We start from the raw sequence: 17438 nt of genomic DNA, 5'->3' as shown, positions 1-17438 counted from the left end.
GTAGTTTTTCTGGCGCTGTTGACTATTAGAGCGACTCAGAGATGGACTGCGTTACCCACAATGCACCGCGGTGTATTTGTATTCCGATGACGGCCGAGAATGGAGGCAGGTAAGGACTTTATGGTTAAAAATACGAAATTGATCAGCGATTTATAGATTCGTTCGGCTGACAACGTTCAGATGATGTTTTGTGTTAGAAAAGCGTCGATGTGAGGAAAAAAGTCTAATGATTCATAAATTTCATAACTGAGTTTCAAGTTTTCTCATTGTTCTACAGTGGCCTGTGCATCTCTCTCTTGTAAATGAAGACACATCGTTAGTCTGCTTCACGAGTTAATACTCTTTATGTTATCACTGGCACTAACACAAAAAAGAAATGACCATTTTTGTGGACTTATACTATGTTATGTACCATGGAATTCAAGTTACACAGTAAATACATGGAATATAAATATGTCATTTTGTTATATGCAAGAGCCATGGTATTAGCTTCTGAGGCCATCCCAGTGTTGTTGTGGGAGATGTTTATGTCAGAAGTACCTCAGCTAATCTTCCTAATTCTGAAGTGCTGCTCTGTGTTGTTTAATCAGGATTTGACTGTGACTGTCTCACAACACTAACGTGTCACCAATTACTCCAGTTCTAGCCAAGTATGAGAATCAAATCAACGTATTCTCCGAGTTCCTGGAAGACCTGCCGGATGTTGACGAGCCAGTGTGGATCTTGGGAGCATGTTATGATCTTAAAACAAGTAAGACAGGCCACATGTCGTGGCATTTTGCTTCCAGAATGAATTAACTGTATCAACACATTCGCTCTTATTAAATTGAATTTTGCATAAATGCATCTGGATCGTCGTCTTCCAGAGAAACCAGAGCTGCTCTCGGATGTGCACTCACGACTGTGGTTCACATATAGGAAGAAGTTTTCTCCCATAGGTAAGTCAAAGGGAAACTAGTCTGACTAAATGGACTGGAGCTGATTCAGTCTTGATTGGAGGATGCTTGGTGTCTGTGGTTTGCAGGAGGAACAGGCCCTTCATCAGACGCAGGATGGGGCTGCATGCTCCGCTGTGGACAGATGATCCTCGCGCAGGCTTTGGTCTGCAGGCATCTCGGTCGAGGTAAACAATGTGAACGCTTCTTATCGATATAACAAGTGTGTGCAATAGCTGCTACCATACTGCTCATACAATACTACACTGAATTCACTAATGTACCTAACAAGTATTATTGTTGACATAGAAATCCAAACCAAGAAGCAGGGTTCCTATGACTTTTTTGAGCCAACGTATCGTTTAATAAATGTGAAAAAATATGTCTATATTCCAAGCTATTTTAGAATTTGGAACATCGTCATCTATATCAGAAAGGAATGAATTGACGTCTTTATTAACGACAAAACATTTTTCAAAAACATTATTTAAAGAAGGGTTTCCTCAGAAGTTTAATAGACTGAGTAGATAATCAGATTAAAGAGATAGTTCACCTTCAGGTGCTGGTCCCCCGTTGCCTTGCATAGTGTTTTTTTTTTTCCATACTATGGAAGTCAAAGGGGACCAGCACCTGAAGGTGAACTATCCCTTTAAATAGCACAGCCAAACTATGTTGTGTGCCATGAAGGTTGACTTTTATTTGCCAGGGTCTACAAATGCAGTTCTCGCTAAATATATGTTTGCAGATATTTAGGAAACATGTTAAGTTTGCATATTTAATTGCTCTCGCTCTTTTTGCGTGTCCAGCAGTTTTACATGCTGCAGCTTTGAAGTGTTCTGCTTTTCTGTGTGTCGTAGACTGGAGATGGGATCCAGAGAAACATCAGCCCAAAGAGTATCATCGCATCTTGCACTGCTTTTTAGACAAGAAGGATAGCTGCTACTCTATCCATCAGATGGGTAAAGCATATAATGTGTATGCGTGTGTGTGATTGTATTGTGATTGTTATTATTGGCCCAGTCCTCTCAATGTTCATTGCATATGGTTTTTTTTAACCGTTAGTTCACAGCAAGTGCACATCATTGCATTGTCCATCTGAAAGTGTGTGTGTGTGTGTGTGTGTGTGTGTGTTTAGCTCAGATGGGCGTTGGAGAGGGCAAGTCTGTCGGAGAATGGTATGGACCGAACACGGTGGCACAAGTACTAAAGCAAGTCTCATTTTTCTTTAAGAATGATATCTTAAAAAGAATATTTTGTTGTTGGACACATTTGTCTCAAATCCAATTTGTGACCAAATCTGATGGTCTGTCTTTAAAATAAATAATAAAATAAAATAAAAGCATTTCTTTTTCAAATCTTAACTGAGGGAGAGAGAAAAAAACGAGCAGGAGTATACAGTACACATGACATTTTCTGCAGTTTCTTTCAGCTTTATTTTTTAAAGGAATAGTTCACCCTCAACATTTAGGTTGAACTAACAGGAAGTGTCTGTTTTCTTTCAGGAAGCTTGCTCTGTTTGATGACTGGAATACTTTAGCTGTGTATGTGTCAATGGACAACACCGTTGTTATTGAAGACATCAGTAAGTGTCTTTTTTCGATTAGTCATTTCAAGTCACATTTATTTAGATTTGTTTCAAAGCAGCTTTACAATAACAAACAGGAAAATAACAGTGTTAATATTCTTCAGTTATGAAACCGCTTCAGTTGAGCTCTTAATAGGTTAATTTGATGGTAAATGTAGTAGATTTTGAGGAATAAATTGAGTGGAACATAATACGTTAATATGGTCTCAAAATATAAATGTTTTGTATCAGCTTAAAAAGAATACAAAATACAACTTCCAACAAATCTCACTTTTTAATTAATTTTAAAAGACTTAAATAGCTCTAAATGTGGAAATAACTTCTGGTTACACTGTAAAAAGGTGTTTTTTCGCCATTGTTTTTATTTTGTTTTCAGTGCAAATGTCTAAAGAATTTGAAATCAACATACATTTACCTGAAAAATGCTTAAAAACTAATTTCTGTCAGTGGGCTTAGAAAAATCGACTTGATTCAAAGGGAAAACAAGTTTTCATTGTGCATTCACAGATATTTGTTCTTGTTTTTAGCATCTATTTGCATCTCAAGTAAATGTATCTTGATTTAAGGATGTAAGATATTTGTATGGAAAACAAAACAAAAATACTAAGAAAGATATTCATTTTAAGTTTTTTTTAAGTGCATGCAGCATTTAGTAAGACTTTCTTAGGCCTTAATTTGAGGAAGAATGCATTACTGAACATTAAGTGTCTTTTAAGCCTTGGGAGAAAGTTCCCCATGTCCTTCATTCAGTCGAAGAAATGAATAATCTTCTTCTTTCTCACTTCTAACCTTCTTGGGTTCTCACCTCTTTCCTCTGGACCAGAGAAACAGTGTAAGCAGCACAGGGCTGGTCCCTGTGGCCGAGGAGAAGAGACAGTGTCGAGTCAGAGCTGTTTAGAGGCACTTCACCTTCAGTCCCAAAAGCCCCTGGACTGGAGGCCGCTGCTGCTGGTCATCCCTCTTCGAATGGGCATCAACACCATCAACCCCGTCTACATTCAGGCCTTCAAAGTACCACACTTTTCTTTGACCGAAGAGTCTATTATATTTCTTTCTTGGGTAGTTTTTCATTTATCACACACACACACACATGTTGAATCTTCTTTTACTAGGAGTGTTTTAAGATGCCACAGTCATGTGGTGTTTTGGGAGGAAAGCCCAACCTGGCCTATTATTTTATTGGATATATCGGTGAGTCTTCTCTTTCTGATTGGTTGGCGCTGTATTATACTAAATAGCATGCTCAATACATATGCATGATCCAATATGCTCTTCATTGAAAATCGAAGGAATCGGATCAATGCTTTATCTTTTTACTTTTTCAGATGATGAGTTGATCTATCTGGACCCTCACACCACGCAGCAGGCCGTGGACACTGAATCAGGCAGTGCTGTGGACGACCAGAGCTATCACTGTCAGAGGACCCCACACCGCATGAAAATCACTAGCCTGGATCCGTCTGTCGCGCTGGTGAGAGCTCAAACCATGTCAATGCCAAAAGAGAAGTTCATTCGGCACTGGTGTGCTATTCTAAATCACTTGACAGCACTAGAATATACACTGCCTGGCCAAAAAAAAGTCAAAGTTAAATAAGCAAATATTCCTGTGTTCCTGTGGCTTTAGTGGTAGAGCATTGAGTTAGCAGCACAAAAGGTTGTGGGTTCAATTCCCAAGGAACAAAAAATATATATTCTGAATGCACTGTTAGTCGCTTTGGATAAAAGTGTCTGCTAAATGCATGAATGTAAATGTTAGTACTTTTGTTATCATTATTGCAGTTGTTGATATGTTCATGATGTTGTATGTTTGGAAACTCTAAGGGACCCTTCACACAGAATGTATTTTTCCATTCCAATGCACTACTTTTCCATAGTTTTTCTGTGTAAACATGCACTAGATGAATGTGTATGACTGTTGTGCTCGTGTCTTGAGCAGCATCTCACACGATTTTAAAAGGTGCAATAGTAGACTTTGGAAAATGGTAACATTAACCCGATAGCACTGAACGTGAACATCCCATCCTCCCAAAGCCACGCCCCCTGAAACACATTCATGCTCAGAATACCACAGACAACATTACTACATGCAGTCCGCTACATCAGCGCTTCCCAATTCCAGTCCATCTTCCGAAGTGAAGTAAACCCCTGTAGGGATAGCAATGAACACTGTGTAGGGATCATGTCGATCGGAACACAGTTAATTCACAAAGCTCACTTCTAACGAGTTGGTAATCTGAATCAGCTGTGTAAGCAATGGCTCGTTTCCACTGAGCGGTACGGTACGGTACGATACTTTTTTTCATCAGTATGTACATCAGTGTACACACCCGAAAAATAACAAACAGGCAAAACACATAAAAAATGTCCCGTTTTTGGCTGAAAAGGTTGTCGTGTAAATGGCCCCTTACACACAGTGTCAGTTCCAAAACAGTGGACCAATCAGAAGAGCCCAGAGGCGGGGCAAGCACAGTAGCAACTTTCTTATTTGACTGCAACTTGTCGTAGGAACCGTTCCTGAACGCTGTGTCTCGCATTTAGACACCGATGCATTCTGTGTGAACGGCCACTAACTGATGCTTTGTCAGAAGACATACCCATGGACTTATTCCAGAAGTAATAAAAAAAAAAATGTTCATGCAAAATGTTCATCCATTGAAAATAAACCCCAGCTTTCTGTTTTTTACTTCTCGTGATGGCATATCACTTTAGACCATTTCACATCTCAACGAAAATAGAATGATAGAATGCATTCAGGGTTTAATTTCATGGATCAGTAAAGGTGAATGTTTGTCCCTAGGGCTTTTTCTGCAAGAGTGAGGAGGACTTCGACAGCTGGTGTGATCTGGTTCAGCAGGTTAGACCCTCACATGCATGCAGAACGACCGAGAACACGATTTACCAACTTACTTTCCATACAGTTTTAACTTGCTGTCATTATTTCGCTCTGACTTTTAGGAGCTCCTCAAGAAAAGAAATTTGCGGATGTTCGAGCTGGTGGAGAAACACCCGTCTCATTGGCCTCCGTTCGTTCCTCCCACCAAACCAGAGGTGCAGACCACAGGAGCAGGTACTGAGGATAAGAGCCGAGGCATTGTGTGCTAGAACTTTAGTTATAATGCATTGTCAGGATATTCTTAATGCATGCATAATACTTAAAAAAAAAAACTAATGTTATGTGTTATGAATAATCGTAAAGGCAGTTATAACACATTACAATAAGAGTACAACAATGAATACATTCTATACAGGTTACAATAGATAATAGTTCCCATAGTTATAATGTATACAAGTCTCATATCTTGAAGTGTTATAGTATTTTGACTTTTACTTTAAAGGAATACTTCACCCAAAAATGAAGAATTGTTGAAAATGTGCTCACCCTCAAGATGTAGATGAATTTGTTTCTTCATCAGATTTGGAGAAATGTAGCATTGCATCCCTTGCTCTGCAGTGAATGGGTGCCGTCAGAATGAAAGGCCAAACAGCTGATAAAAACATTAAAGTAATCCACACCACTCCAGTCCATCAGTCAACATCTTATGAAGAAACAAATCCATCATTAAGATGTTTTTAACTTCAAACCATTGCTAAAATACGAGTCTCTAATCCATGATAACATTTCCTCCAGTGGAAAAGTCCATGTGATCCTCACATCAAAATCACACACACATTTTGTTTAGAGCTGTTTTGGCTTATAAACGGTTCTCGATCTGTGCAGATTTCACTCCTGATTCAGACCACACCACTTTTTCACTGGAGGAAGCGTTATTATGCAGAGAGGACTCAAATTTGAGCAACCGTTTGAAGTTAAAAATGTCTTGATGCATTTATTTCTTACAAACACAGTTTGTTTCTTAACTGTTTCGACTGGAGTGGTGTGGATTAAGGGTTTTTCTAAGAAATTGTGTGTACATTTATAGTACATAAAGAATGCATAACAAATACAGGCTTGATAGAAATCTGATAATAACCTAAATACCATTGCTCTTTCTTCTAGAGTTCATCGAGTCCCCAGACAAGCTTTTTGAGTCAGAAGAGGAGTTTGAGATCCTAAATGTGTGACGGATGATGAGATGTCAGTAACCTTCCTCTGCTCCACACCGCACAAGTGCCTCCGATCAACACCAAGCACACGCTTCCCATACGCAAAAACACCAGAAGCACAGAAGTGAGCTCCTTCTGTGGTGGACAGGAACATAACAAGCCAAGGATCCCGTAGATACTTTGTGCAACGCTTGGCCTCATTCAGAGGTCGTGTAGGAGACTTTTAACTATGGAAACAAACCGAGAACTCGATGAGTTTGCATGAACTTCATCGTACTGTATCATGAAGTGGTGAAGGCTTTCATGAGGATTATATCTTTACAACCTCAACACACACTACCTCCTGACGGGGGGAGATGGATAGTATGCAGACATCTTTAATTCAGTGTTATTCAAGAAAAAAAAAAGTGCCTCTCTTTTTGACATATATATGTTTCTGACTGGTAAAGGGGATGTTTCCTTTCCTTATTACAGTGGGTTAATTATTTCACCCACCTCTGCACATCTGTAAATATGGCTTCAAATGATGATATTTAAATAAGTTTAGTGCAATTATGATTGGTCACTTTTTAAATAAATAAATAAACTGTATAGCTACCTAATTACAAGTTCCTATCATTTATTGGTGACAATATTGTCCCTTTCATGTCCACACTGTCTTGGTATGGTTATAAAAGATGATAAATCTAACCAAGACTCTCCTTTGGTTTATGCGTGAATTGAAATTATGTAATGTGATATTAATAAGTAACTTATTCAAAGAAATACAGATATATATATACACTGCCTATAAACTGTTATACACATAACTTTTGTGTCAGTAAGACTTTAGATTTTTTCAATTTATTCAGCATATATGCTTTAAATTTGGAAAAATATATATATTAATTTGGGTTACAAAAGATTTAAATTTAAAATAAATTCTGTTTCTATTTATTGAAAAATCCTGATAAAATTCTATCAGTTTCCACAAAAATATTTTAAACATAGAAAATGATCAGAAGTGTTTTTAGTAAATCAGAATGATTTCTGAAGATCATGTGACACTGAAGACTGGAGGAATGATGCTGAAAATACAGCTTTGATCACGGAAATAAATTATATTTGAACAGATATTCAAATATAAAACGGTTGTTTTAATTTGTAATAATATTTCACAAAAAATTATACTGTATTTTGGATTAAATAAAAGCTTTGATGAGCATAAGAAACATAAAAAAAAAACTTACCAACCCCAAACATTTGAACGGTAGTCCATCTTTGTGTTTTATTTTTTTATAATTCAGGAAATGTAACTTGATTTACTAATAGATTATATATAATATGTATCTATAAAATTACCCTCCTCATTTTTTATCGACATAGTTTTTGAATAGGTGGGATGTATATATCCCATCAATGGATAATTGTTGCTTAACTGTAAATATAGTCTTTTTGGCCATGTCCACAGCAATGTTGCATCCCACTAGACATGAGAAATCACAAGCACATGACTCAGTCAGGGATACCTTGGCACTTTTTTATTGCAATAGCTCTATTACAAGCAAAACCCAATCTAATAAATATACACAAAAAAAACTAAATATAAAAATGCAGAAGTGACCAAATAAAAACAAAAAACACCCTCATCCTTGAAACCAAGCGAGGTGCTGTGTAGCGTGTTGGCGAGAGAAGGGATATCAAAAATTACAATATTTACAAAAGGAAGACGGCGCTGATAATGGTCTGCTTTAGTCGTTATTATCAACATGATGTTTCAACCCAATCACAAGCTTTCAGCGTAAGTGAGTACTGACCAAATGAACAGTGAGTTGACACAGACTTTGCCCATCTCAGATATTTCTTTAGTCCAGCTTCCTTTCAGTCATTTTAAAAGGCAACCAACTCGACACAATTCCAAACAATATCAGTATCCCCAAAATATAACCTCAGTAGAGCCCCTAGTATAAAAAGAAACACAAGTCAGATTATTTTTCCAGTCTGTCACTGTAGTTATTGTGTAGAAAAATCCCCAAGAAACGGTATACTACTGTTTTTTAATTTCACATTTTACATTAAAGCAACGCAATATCATGACACAATAGCATGACAGAAGCTAGTCAAAGAAAGAGAGCGGACGCAAGCGGGCCGCTACCAAAACCAATGGGAAAAAGTCACCGACGTATGGTTTCGTCCCAACATAATCTGGACTACTACTGTAAAGCGTACACATCTTACTACACAGCTTTCAACCACAACCACAACCTCAACCCAAAATCTCTTCATATAAAGCTTCCAGGTACAGGCAAAAAAAAAAGAGGCTCTAGTAACTCTTAGTTAAGAAAGGCTTGAGAGATGAGGGGAAAACAGGTTGTGTGAAGTTGTATTTACACTGAACTCCGCCTCTCAGCAAGTAATACTATATTCGTACCAATGCGCTCACCAGCAAACGGTGAACGTCACTACACTGGATTCAATAAATAAACACAGACGATCAATAAATAATCAATAAATTAACACAAACAAGGATGTGCCACGTGGGGAATGCAAAGTAGCACGACGTTATCCTTCAGTACTGTGGCAGTTTGTAAGACTAGTAGTGAAATGCACACAAATAAGTAGTAAACATCGTTGTTTGGTGACCAGTGGCTACATCCTGGCTCAAAATCACTCCCAGTCTATGTAAACAAGGCTATTTTAAACGAGGACAGAAAAAATGACAGTGTTTTGCATCTCGAGTCGGTAATACTTGATATCACACTAATACAGGCAAGGCTGAAAGGATTTTGTGAGTGTTTTCCTAACGGTGTGAACAGGAGGTAGAATCCAGTTGACTCAGAAACACTGTCTCTGCTAAAAGGTGCTCTCGTTCTCGTTTTGAAGCATGTCGTACTTTTGAATTCGCCCGATGTTTCCTCATTTCTCAGACAATCTCGCAGGGGGTGAGATGATTTCACGACTGTACACTAGTGGTCCATATGACAAGCTTGAACCCTTTTACAGTGTTACCCCTAAAAAAATACTCTTTATACAAATAAAAATGGGCGGAAATAAATGCGGTGAGTGTCTGCAGAACACAAGATCCAGGGGGCGTGGTTGGATCCACATCAAGGGGGTGGAGACTAGTAGGTTTAGGTACATGTAAGGAGGGAGGAGTTGGCTCTAGAGCTAACCCCGCCCCCTGGATCTTGTGTTCTGCAGTGAGGACCATCTCCAGTGTCAGGGTAATGAGCACGGCTTTTACAAAATGATATACAAGCTTCTCCTATTTACATCCGATTTTGCATGGAGAAACATAAACCTGTAACCAAAGAGCTATGATGCGTTTCATACCATGCACACAAAAAAAGAAGTGCTATATATCTGAAGCTCACAGTTCTAATTTAGCAAACGCACTCTAAGACCGGAGGCAAGAAAGAAATAAACCAAACATCATCATTCAGACAAAAACGCAGTAGCCCCTCACTACAGAACACAAGATCCAGGGGGATGGAGATTGATAGGTTTAGGGGTGGAGATGGGTGGGGTTTAGGGGTGGAGATTGGTGGGTTTAGGGGTGGAGATAGGTGGGGTTTAGGGGGTGGAGATTGGTAGGTTTAGGGGTGGAGATGGGTGGGTCTAGGGGTGGAGATTGTGGGGTTTAGGGGTGGAGATGGGTGGGTTTAGGGGTGGAGATTGGTGGGTTTAGGGGTGGAGATGGGAGGGGGTTTAGGGGTGGAGATTGGTAGGTTTAGGGGTGGAGATGGGTGGGTCTAGGGGTGGAGATTGTGGGGTTTAGGGGTGGAGATTGGTGGGTTTAGGGGTGGAGATGGGTGGGTCTAGGGGTGGAGATTGGTGGGTTTAGGGGTGGTGATGGGTGGGTCTAGGGGTGGAGATTGGTGGGTTTAGGGGTGGTGATGGGTGGGTCTAGGGGTGGAGATTGGTAGGTTTAGGGGTGGTGATGGGTGGGTTTAGGGATCAGGGGGTGGAGACTCGTAGGTTAAGGTATATGTTAGGTGGGAGGAGTTGGATCTAGATCTAACCACGCCCCCTGCATCTTTTGTTCTGCAGTGAGGACCATCTTAAAAACAGACAAATGAAACCAGTTGTTGAGGCAGTTATGTGGAAAATACAGAGCATAAGAGGTTGTGCAGTTTCTCAGTCTTTGTTGTTGGAGTTCTACGGAGGAGGTGGAGGAGGAGGCGGCTTGCTTTTCGGCGTTCCAGAGTTCAGTGGATTCTCCGTATCCTGATTCCCCTCCGAGCACCAGCTTTTGAGTCACTCAATCTGCAAGGGCACAGAGATAGAGCGCACGTTATGAAACGCTTAATGTGTTCGATGTTAGCATCCTTGTATTTCAGACAGTAGAGGTCATGGGTTTGAATAAAAGTCACTTTGGACATCAATCAACTTCAACTTTATATTTATGAATGAGAGCTCATTTATAGATTGGAACCACACAAATCAGTAGTTTGTTGCAGTTTACTATAGTAATATTAAATGGTTCCAAAAGAACACACTGATAGAACACTTTATGGTGGATTCAGATATATTTTTAACCCATTAGAGGTTGTTACAGCAGATGCTGATTTTATAAAAAAAATATAACCATCAATTAGAAATGTGCAGACAATTTATTTGTGTGTTTGTTTTGTTTTTAAAGTATGTTATGAAAATTTTAATAATATGCTTTTTTGCTTCACAAATTAGTGTTCCTAAATTCTTAAATTATTGATTTTTGTAAGTTATTTGATTCCAGCAAATATATACCTCTCATCTCTTATGATATATCATCTCTTAACTATTAGCTTAAGAGAAAAAAAAAAACCTTTAACCTTTTATTAGCCACTGCAAAAAAAGAAAAAAAAAAAACCTTGGTATTTTTACATTTTCTAAAGATTGTCTAGACATTCTTAAATCCTGATTAATAAACAAAATTACTTTTCAGAAAAAAAATATCTAGATATTGCTAGTTTTTGCTTAAAACAAGAAAAAATATCTGCCAAATGGGACAACAAAAATAATCTTGTTTACCCTTTGAATTAAGATTTTTTCTTACCCCACTGGCAGATGCTTTCTTGTTTTAGGCAAAAACAAACAAAATTCTGATAAATCTTCCAGAAAACAAGACTTAATATATTAAGTCATTTTGCTTCTCAAATAAATGTATTTTGATTCAATAATGCTTAGATGTTCGTCAAGTCAAAAATAAGTAAAACAAATAAATAAATAAATAAAACCTTTTTGGTAGTGTTGGTTGATAAATACTAAATATACTTGAAAAATAATTTAAGCTTACATGTATGACTTAAAGTTCTTATTAAAACTTATGTAGGACATCGAAAGCAATAATGAATCTGTGATAAACCAGAAAAAAAAGCATTTTAAATCTTCTTGGTGAAAGGTTTTACTTGACTGTTAAAACTGTGAAAGCAAAGTTTCTTAGGCAGCATGCAAGTGGATTCCTTTAATTATATTATATTTGCACATCACATGATCTCTATGTTAGTACAGCTGCTCTGTGCACATGAAGTGCTCTTTTCCCAGTGCTATTCAAAGTGCAAAACCAAATTTCAAATCATGTTCAATCAGTTCAAAAATACAGTGTGGAAAAAAGAGCATCTTTGAAAGCAATAGCAACATTTTTCATAGTTTCTCTTCTCACTTTATCAACAACATGCCCTTATCAAGTTGACAGAACAATTCTGCTCCATTGTCTCTCCTCAGGGAAAGACTCATTTGATTAAAAAAAACACAAAAAAAACGGTGCAATTCACAACTGCATCCTAACAAATAGACTGTTTAGGTTACTTTACATCACATCACATAATTGCTTCAATAACTGTCTCAGCTATTTGCATTTTTACTCGACAAACAGAGTAATTAATGTTGATGCAGCATGCAGCTTTTAGAGGGCTACTAGCTGTCACTGATTTTGTTGCATAAGGGGAGACAGAGATGCAACCAACCTTTTGAGGCAGTGGCACGTCCTCCCGAAACGGAGAAGTCTATACCAGCATAAGCATCGCTCTCTTGGAGGTTATTTTGATCTGGGTGTGGAGGGGGAGTATCACGTGTGACCCTGGGCACTTCTCTCAGGTCCAGAGCGATGTAGTTGAGGTAGCTGGATGAGGTGTTCTGAGGCGTCCCTCCGCTAGCGGAGCTCGTCGCTAGGGCTGCCGTGTCACGAGAAGCATCCGCGTGTGACCACATGCTATCGAAGGAGCCGGAGTTTTGCCATCTGCTATCTTCGGGTAGATTCTGATTGGCTGAGGGCCTGATTCCGCAACCACCAATAAAAGAAGCAGGCGAGGGGATGAACGTCTCTGAACTGTGTCGTCTCCTTCCCTGCGGGTCCGCCCTGATGACCTTAAGCTCCGGATGACCGAATGGCAGACGCTCGGAGATACAAAGGTGCTGCATTGTTCTCAACAGACCATCTCCGCATTCGACGTGCGTCTTTTCAGGATCTAAATTAGTCAATGCCTGCCCATAAGAGCACCCTAAGGGACGGGCGTAGTTGGGCGGGTTCCACGGTGCTACGAGCGAGTGTCGAGGAGGGTGGTCCTTCAGGAGGCTGTCCATGTTTGGGCCCAAACAGTCATGGTCTGGTGAGGAGCAACAGTGTTGATAGCAGGGCTGAGAAGGAGGAGGAGTGGAGGGCGAATTTACGGAGGATGGAGAAGCAGCAGCGATGTGAGTGGGACGAGACCCAAAGTCCATGTGAATGTACTCTCCAGGACTAGGTGGGCTTAAGGGCTCAGTTGGGGACATGGGAATGTATTCCATCTTTTCACACTTTTCTCGTGACGGGGCTTTGTAAGAGCGTGGGAGTGAGAAGTACGAGGTCTTTGGACCTTCAGGCGAGGCCTGCGAAAAGCCTTCGGCCACGCTAAGTTGTGACATGTCCATGTAGTCATCATACTCCACCTGCTCTCTACCAGAGAGGCTTTCGCCTGGGAGCATCATCATGTAGCCGTATCGGTCCGCTTGCTGCGAGGAACAGGGTTGAATGTCCAGGGTGCTGGGGTGGTTTGCTCGGGGTTGCATAGGGATGTAACCTGCATTTGGAGACGGAGCAATGCTGTAGATCATGGGCATATAGCCATCGTCTTTTGGCAGTTTCTTTTGACACTCAGAGCTGAGCAAGGCAGGTTTGTTTGGGTGATGTAATTCAGAGTAAGACTTATGGGCTGACTTCAGCAGGCACGAGCAAACCTGGTGTCGTTTGGACTCCACCGGGCTTGATTCATCTAAAGAAGATGAGGTTTGTGTAGCTTTCTGCTGTGTGATACTCAATCCCCCGCCAAGCTTTGGCTTGGATGAATGTGCTAACTTGAGGAAAGTCCTTTCCATGTAACTGCTCTCCTCTTCGAAAGTCCTCGCCCCATCTCTGTGCCAATCCATGGTCATGTATTCAGTCAGTCGATAGTCCTCTCGAATGGGCGGAGTGCTGCCGTGGGATTCGGGAGTGGTGCAACTTGTGTGAAAGTACCTGAAGTCACACGGGCTGGGGCAGAACTCATCAGACGAGTTGAAGCCTCCATCACTAGGGGAGCCACAAATGGAGGAGCTTGAGGGGCGGGTGTGGGTTTCAGAGGCCGAGCCGTGCCCGCTGCTGCTGGACACACTGATGGGGCTGGCGGCAGACAGGAAGTGAGACACAGGAAGTGAAGCAGACCGAGTGTGCTGGCTGGAACCTGGTGAGGCGTGGGCACAGCAGCTGCCGCTTTCTTCCCTGCCCACGCTGAGAATGGGAGTATTTAGGTGCACCAGGCTGCCTGTTCCAGAGCTGAGGGGGCGGTCCTGAGTGCCTTCGCCCTCGCTGGAGGTCCGGTAGCGCTGACCCCGCCCTCTGTTTTTCCCTGTAGGTGGCGTGCCCGTCACTGAATCTGTCCTGGAGGGGCACTGCAGCCCGGTTTGGCTCTGGTGAAGGTTGCCGAGATGTCGGCGAGTAGTGATGAACGGCATGGGGTTCGAGCCGGAGGACTGGCTTTTGCTTCGCGGCCTGAAGTCAGGAAAGGCCTTGAGAGCCTTCATTGTGTCCAGAATGGTCTCGTGCATGTTCTGCGCCACCACCGAGTCTTCGACTTGCACCCAGATTTCACCGGGACCGATGGAAGAAGAGCGGCCTACCTCGATGAAGAAGAAGCTCTCGGAGTGGCCGCAGCGGCGGATGCTCATTAGCGGCAGGTTGACGGCAGGCGTCTCCGAGTTCAGCTTCACCAGGTGAATGGTCTTGGTGGAAAGGCACAGACGGTACACGCCCATTAGATTCCTAGTCTGACCCAAGCCTTTAGGTTTGACGTTCACCTGCCACACCTCCTTGAAAATAGTACCTGGCGAAATCGTACCATAACCGTCGTCGAGTTCGTCATTGTCTAGCTGCCCCTTTTTCCCCTCCGCCATAAGTTCGGTGAGGGCTAGGTACCACTCCTCTTGCTCCTGCTCGCTCTCCGCCACCACGGCGAAATACTCATCTTTAGTATAAAGGGCAATGAGGTATTTGTTCTTAGCATCAGCCCTCTTGTTCACCGTAAAACACTGGGACAGATAAATCACCCTCTTGGCAGGGCACACAACACCAGAGGCAGCAGCTTTAAGGGCGTTTCGAAATTTCTTCTCGCTGTCGTAATACTCCAGCCGACTGGGGCCGAGGTTGCTGGGGCCCCTCAAGACGAAGAACCTCTTGTGGCCGTGCTTCTGTTTTCTGAGATAACCACATTTCCATATGTCCCGGTCCACACCGGCGGAGCAGACGGCGGCGGCGGCCAGGGCAGCAGCGGTGGTGTCGGCGCTCAGGACGCGGCAGAAGGCAGAATCGTGCACTTTATACTGGAGCGGTGGCAAGTGCTTCCTCAATACAGCATCCTGAGGGCTCTCATCCGGGAACAGATGGTGCACTTTAAAGTGGTAAGGCGGATGGTACCTCCTCTGAGGCTGAGAATGAGAGGAGGCTGTTAAGTGCATGGGCAAACGGGAGCCGTTGTTATTGATTGAGGTGGAGGAGGAGGAGGAGGAGGATGGAGGCTCCCCAGCAGCACAAGAGATGTCGGATGTTTTCATGACCGCGCGACGCGGTTGTGCCTCTAGTGTCAACATGACGCCGTGATTCGGTAAACGCGGCCGATCTTCCATGGGACAATGCGATGAAAGGTCACTTTACCTCCGCTTTACACTGATGCACGGCCCATTCTGTTGGCTGCGCGTTCCTAGCTCAGATACAATTACACGTTCGAGTAATCCGTGCTGCTTTCCGATGTATCCCCCTGGTGATTATTCAGCGCGACGAAACATTGCATCTTCGCAGAGCCTCCATCATCGCTCGCTGCCATGATAAATCTTTATTTGCCCGCTTCACTCATGGTGGCTACACATCACTACAGCCCAGCGAAAACATCACGTGTCGAGCACGTCAGCGCACTGCGCGGTGTGAACGGGGTCACCAGACGTCTCTCATTGGTCCGCTTGCGAAAAAAAGCTGTGATGGACAGTCTTCTTAACCAATCAGAGCCGTCAATCCAGCAACGGCGTCTGTCTATTGGAAGGGAGATCTGCCGTCTGCTGCCTCTGTGTGCAGACTCTGGTGCTGTAGTAAATATCTTTGTAACGAGAATAAGAATGCTTAATTTTACATAAAAAATATAGTGTTACATCTTTTTAATATTGAAATGGCTTTTAATTACAGTATCTTGCGATAATCTATCAGTCAGAAATTTGGTGACTCCTACTCTTTTATAGTTTATCTTATAACACAATTCAAATAATTTTATAATAAAAGCAAAGTGTATGAAAATAGCATAGAAGTACAGAAACCGTGTAGTGGCCATGATAAACAAAAAATATAAATATAAAACATGGCTTCACACTTTAAGAGCATATCAATCAACAAATCAAAATAGTGTATAGTATAAAATACTGCAAAAAATAATTATTTTATCAGCCATAGAAGCAGGGGAAGATGCAGGAGATGAATTAATGTGTAAAAATGTGCTGGGTTTATTGAATAATCTTATTTGCATTCTTATCAACACTGCATAAATGCATCATATGTTATTATAACAAAGCAAAAAGATTGGAGAACTGCTGCTTCAACAAACTTACCTTGAGATGGAGACATTATCTTATCTCAACACAACACACAAGAGATAAGATTAAACAGTAATAAAAAAATAAATAATAAATTACATGAGTATATATCATTAGGAAAGAAATAAAAAATACTCCTGAACAAACAAACAAATAAAAAGCAGTAATATTAAATTTTTAAGGAATGGACTGTTTCCAAAAAAACGGGGCCATTGTCTAAGTTACTAAAAGTAAAAAAAAAAATTATACAAGATTTGTGAAATTGCACTACAGACCGGCCTTTAGTTAGACAGCTATAATTATGCTCAAAATTAAGAGGGCATAAAAACATTAAATATTGATTTATTTTATTTTACAATTTTTTCTTTTTTTCAATGAAACATTTTAATGAAAAGAAAGTTCCTTCACAAACCCTGATGTAATGTGATCATGTTTTATGCACTTCATGTTGTTGATAACAAAGAATGGAATACATTTTCTTAGAATTTTTATATCAATATGGTACAGAGCTGCCCTGTTCAAACCACTGTGATAAACGAGTTAGGTCAGAAGTAACCTCAAAAGGAATAAAAAAAATAGTATTTTGTATTATCCAAAAATGTGTAAAGTAACAGATTATACTAGACTTCGGTTTAATCGGTTATGAAGCTTTAACATATTATAAGAGATATTGTATCTGCGGGACAAAATTTGACAATGCATTAACATTACAAATGTATTTTCAGGATCAGCGTTCACTTCATCCATCAGTGGCTGCCACCAAAAAGGGGCCTTACAATTAGCATGTCAGCAAACTTTAGGGGGAAGATTAAAACAATAATAATACT

General features: G+C 40.9%; 2 protein-coding genes across 2 annotated transcripts; one reads left to right on the top strand and one right to left on the bottom strand.

Annotated features, from left to right (window-relative positions):
• The first annotated feature begins 31 nt into the window (after positions 1-31).
• atg4a (autophagy related 4A, cysteine peptidase) lies at positions 32-7166 on the top strand. The gene is made up of 13 exons (XM_052537887.1): positions 32-109; positions 641-751; positions 867-938; positions 1025-1123; positions 1793-1894; positions 2071-2143; positions 2438-2517; positions 3344-3531; positions 3633-3711; positions 3846-3991; positions 5318-5374; positions 5476-5587; positions 6518-7166. The coding sequence occupies exons 1-13, from the start codon at positions 100-102 to the stop codon at positions 6580-6582; spliced, it is 1194 nt and encodes a 397-aa protein (XP_052393847.1). The 5' UTR covers positions 32-99; the 3' UTR covers positions 6583-7166.
• A 903-nt stretch (positions 7167-8069) lies between these two features.
• LOC127942214 (insulin receptor substrate 1-like) lies at positions 8070-15950 on the bottom strand. Its single transcript, XM_052537884.1, has 2 exons — positions 12492-15950; positions 8070-10809 (listed from the first exon to the last, which is right to left on the bottom strand). The coding sequence occupies exons 1-2, from the start codon at positions 15658-15660 to the stop codon at positions 10805-10807; spliced, it is 3174 nt and encodes a 1057-aa protein (XP_052393844.1). The 5' UTR covers positions 15661-15950; the 3' UTR covers positions 8070-10804.
• Positions 15951-17438: the final 1488 nt, after the last annotated feature.

This window comes from Carassius gibelio, chromosome A21, assembly GCF_023724105.1.
Source record: "Carassius gibelio isolate Cgi1373 ecotype wild population from Czech Republic chromosome A21, carGib1.2-hapl.c, whole genome shotgun sequence".
Lineage (NCBI taxonomy): Eukaryota > Metazoa > Chordata > Actinopteri > Cypriniformes > Cyprinidae > Carassius > Carassius gibelio.
This window is presented reverse-complemented; position numbering and strand designations above follow the sequence as displayed.

Bases quoted from the DNA above. Each gene is read 5' to 3' on its own strand.
- LOC127942214 (XM_052537884.1), bottom strand. From the start codon at position 15,660: ATGGAAGATCGGCCGCGTTTACCGAATCACGGCGTCATGTTGACACTA.
- atg4a (XM_052537887.1), top strand. The intron at 1,124-1,792 runs GTAAACAATGTG...TGTGTGTCGTAG, and splicing joins CTGCAGGCATCTCGGTCGAG to ACTGGAGATGGGATCCAGAG. The intron at 3,532-3,632 runs GTACCACACTTT...TTCTTTTACTAG, and splicing joins TCTACATTCAGGCCTTCAAA to GAGTGTTTTAAGATGCCACA.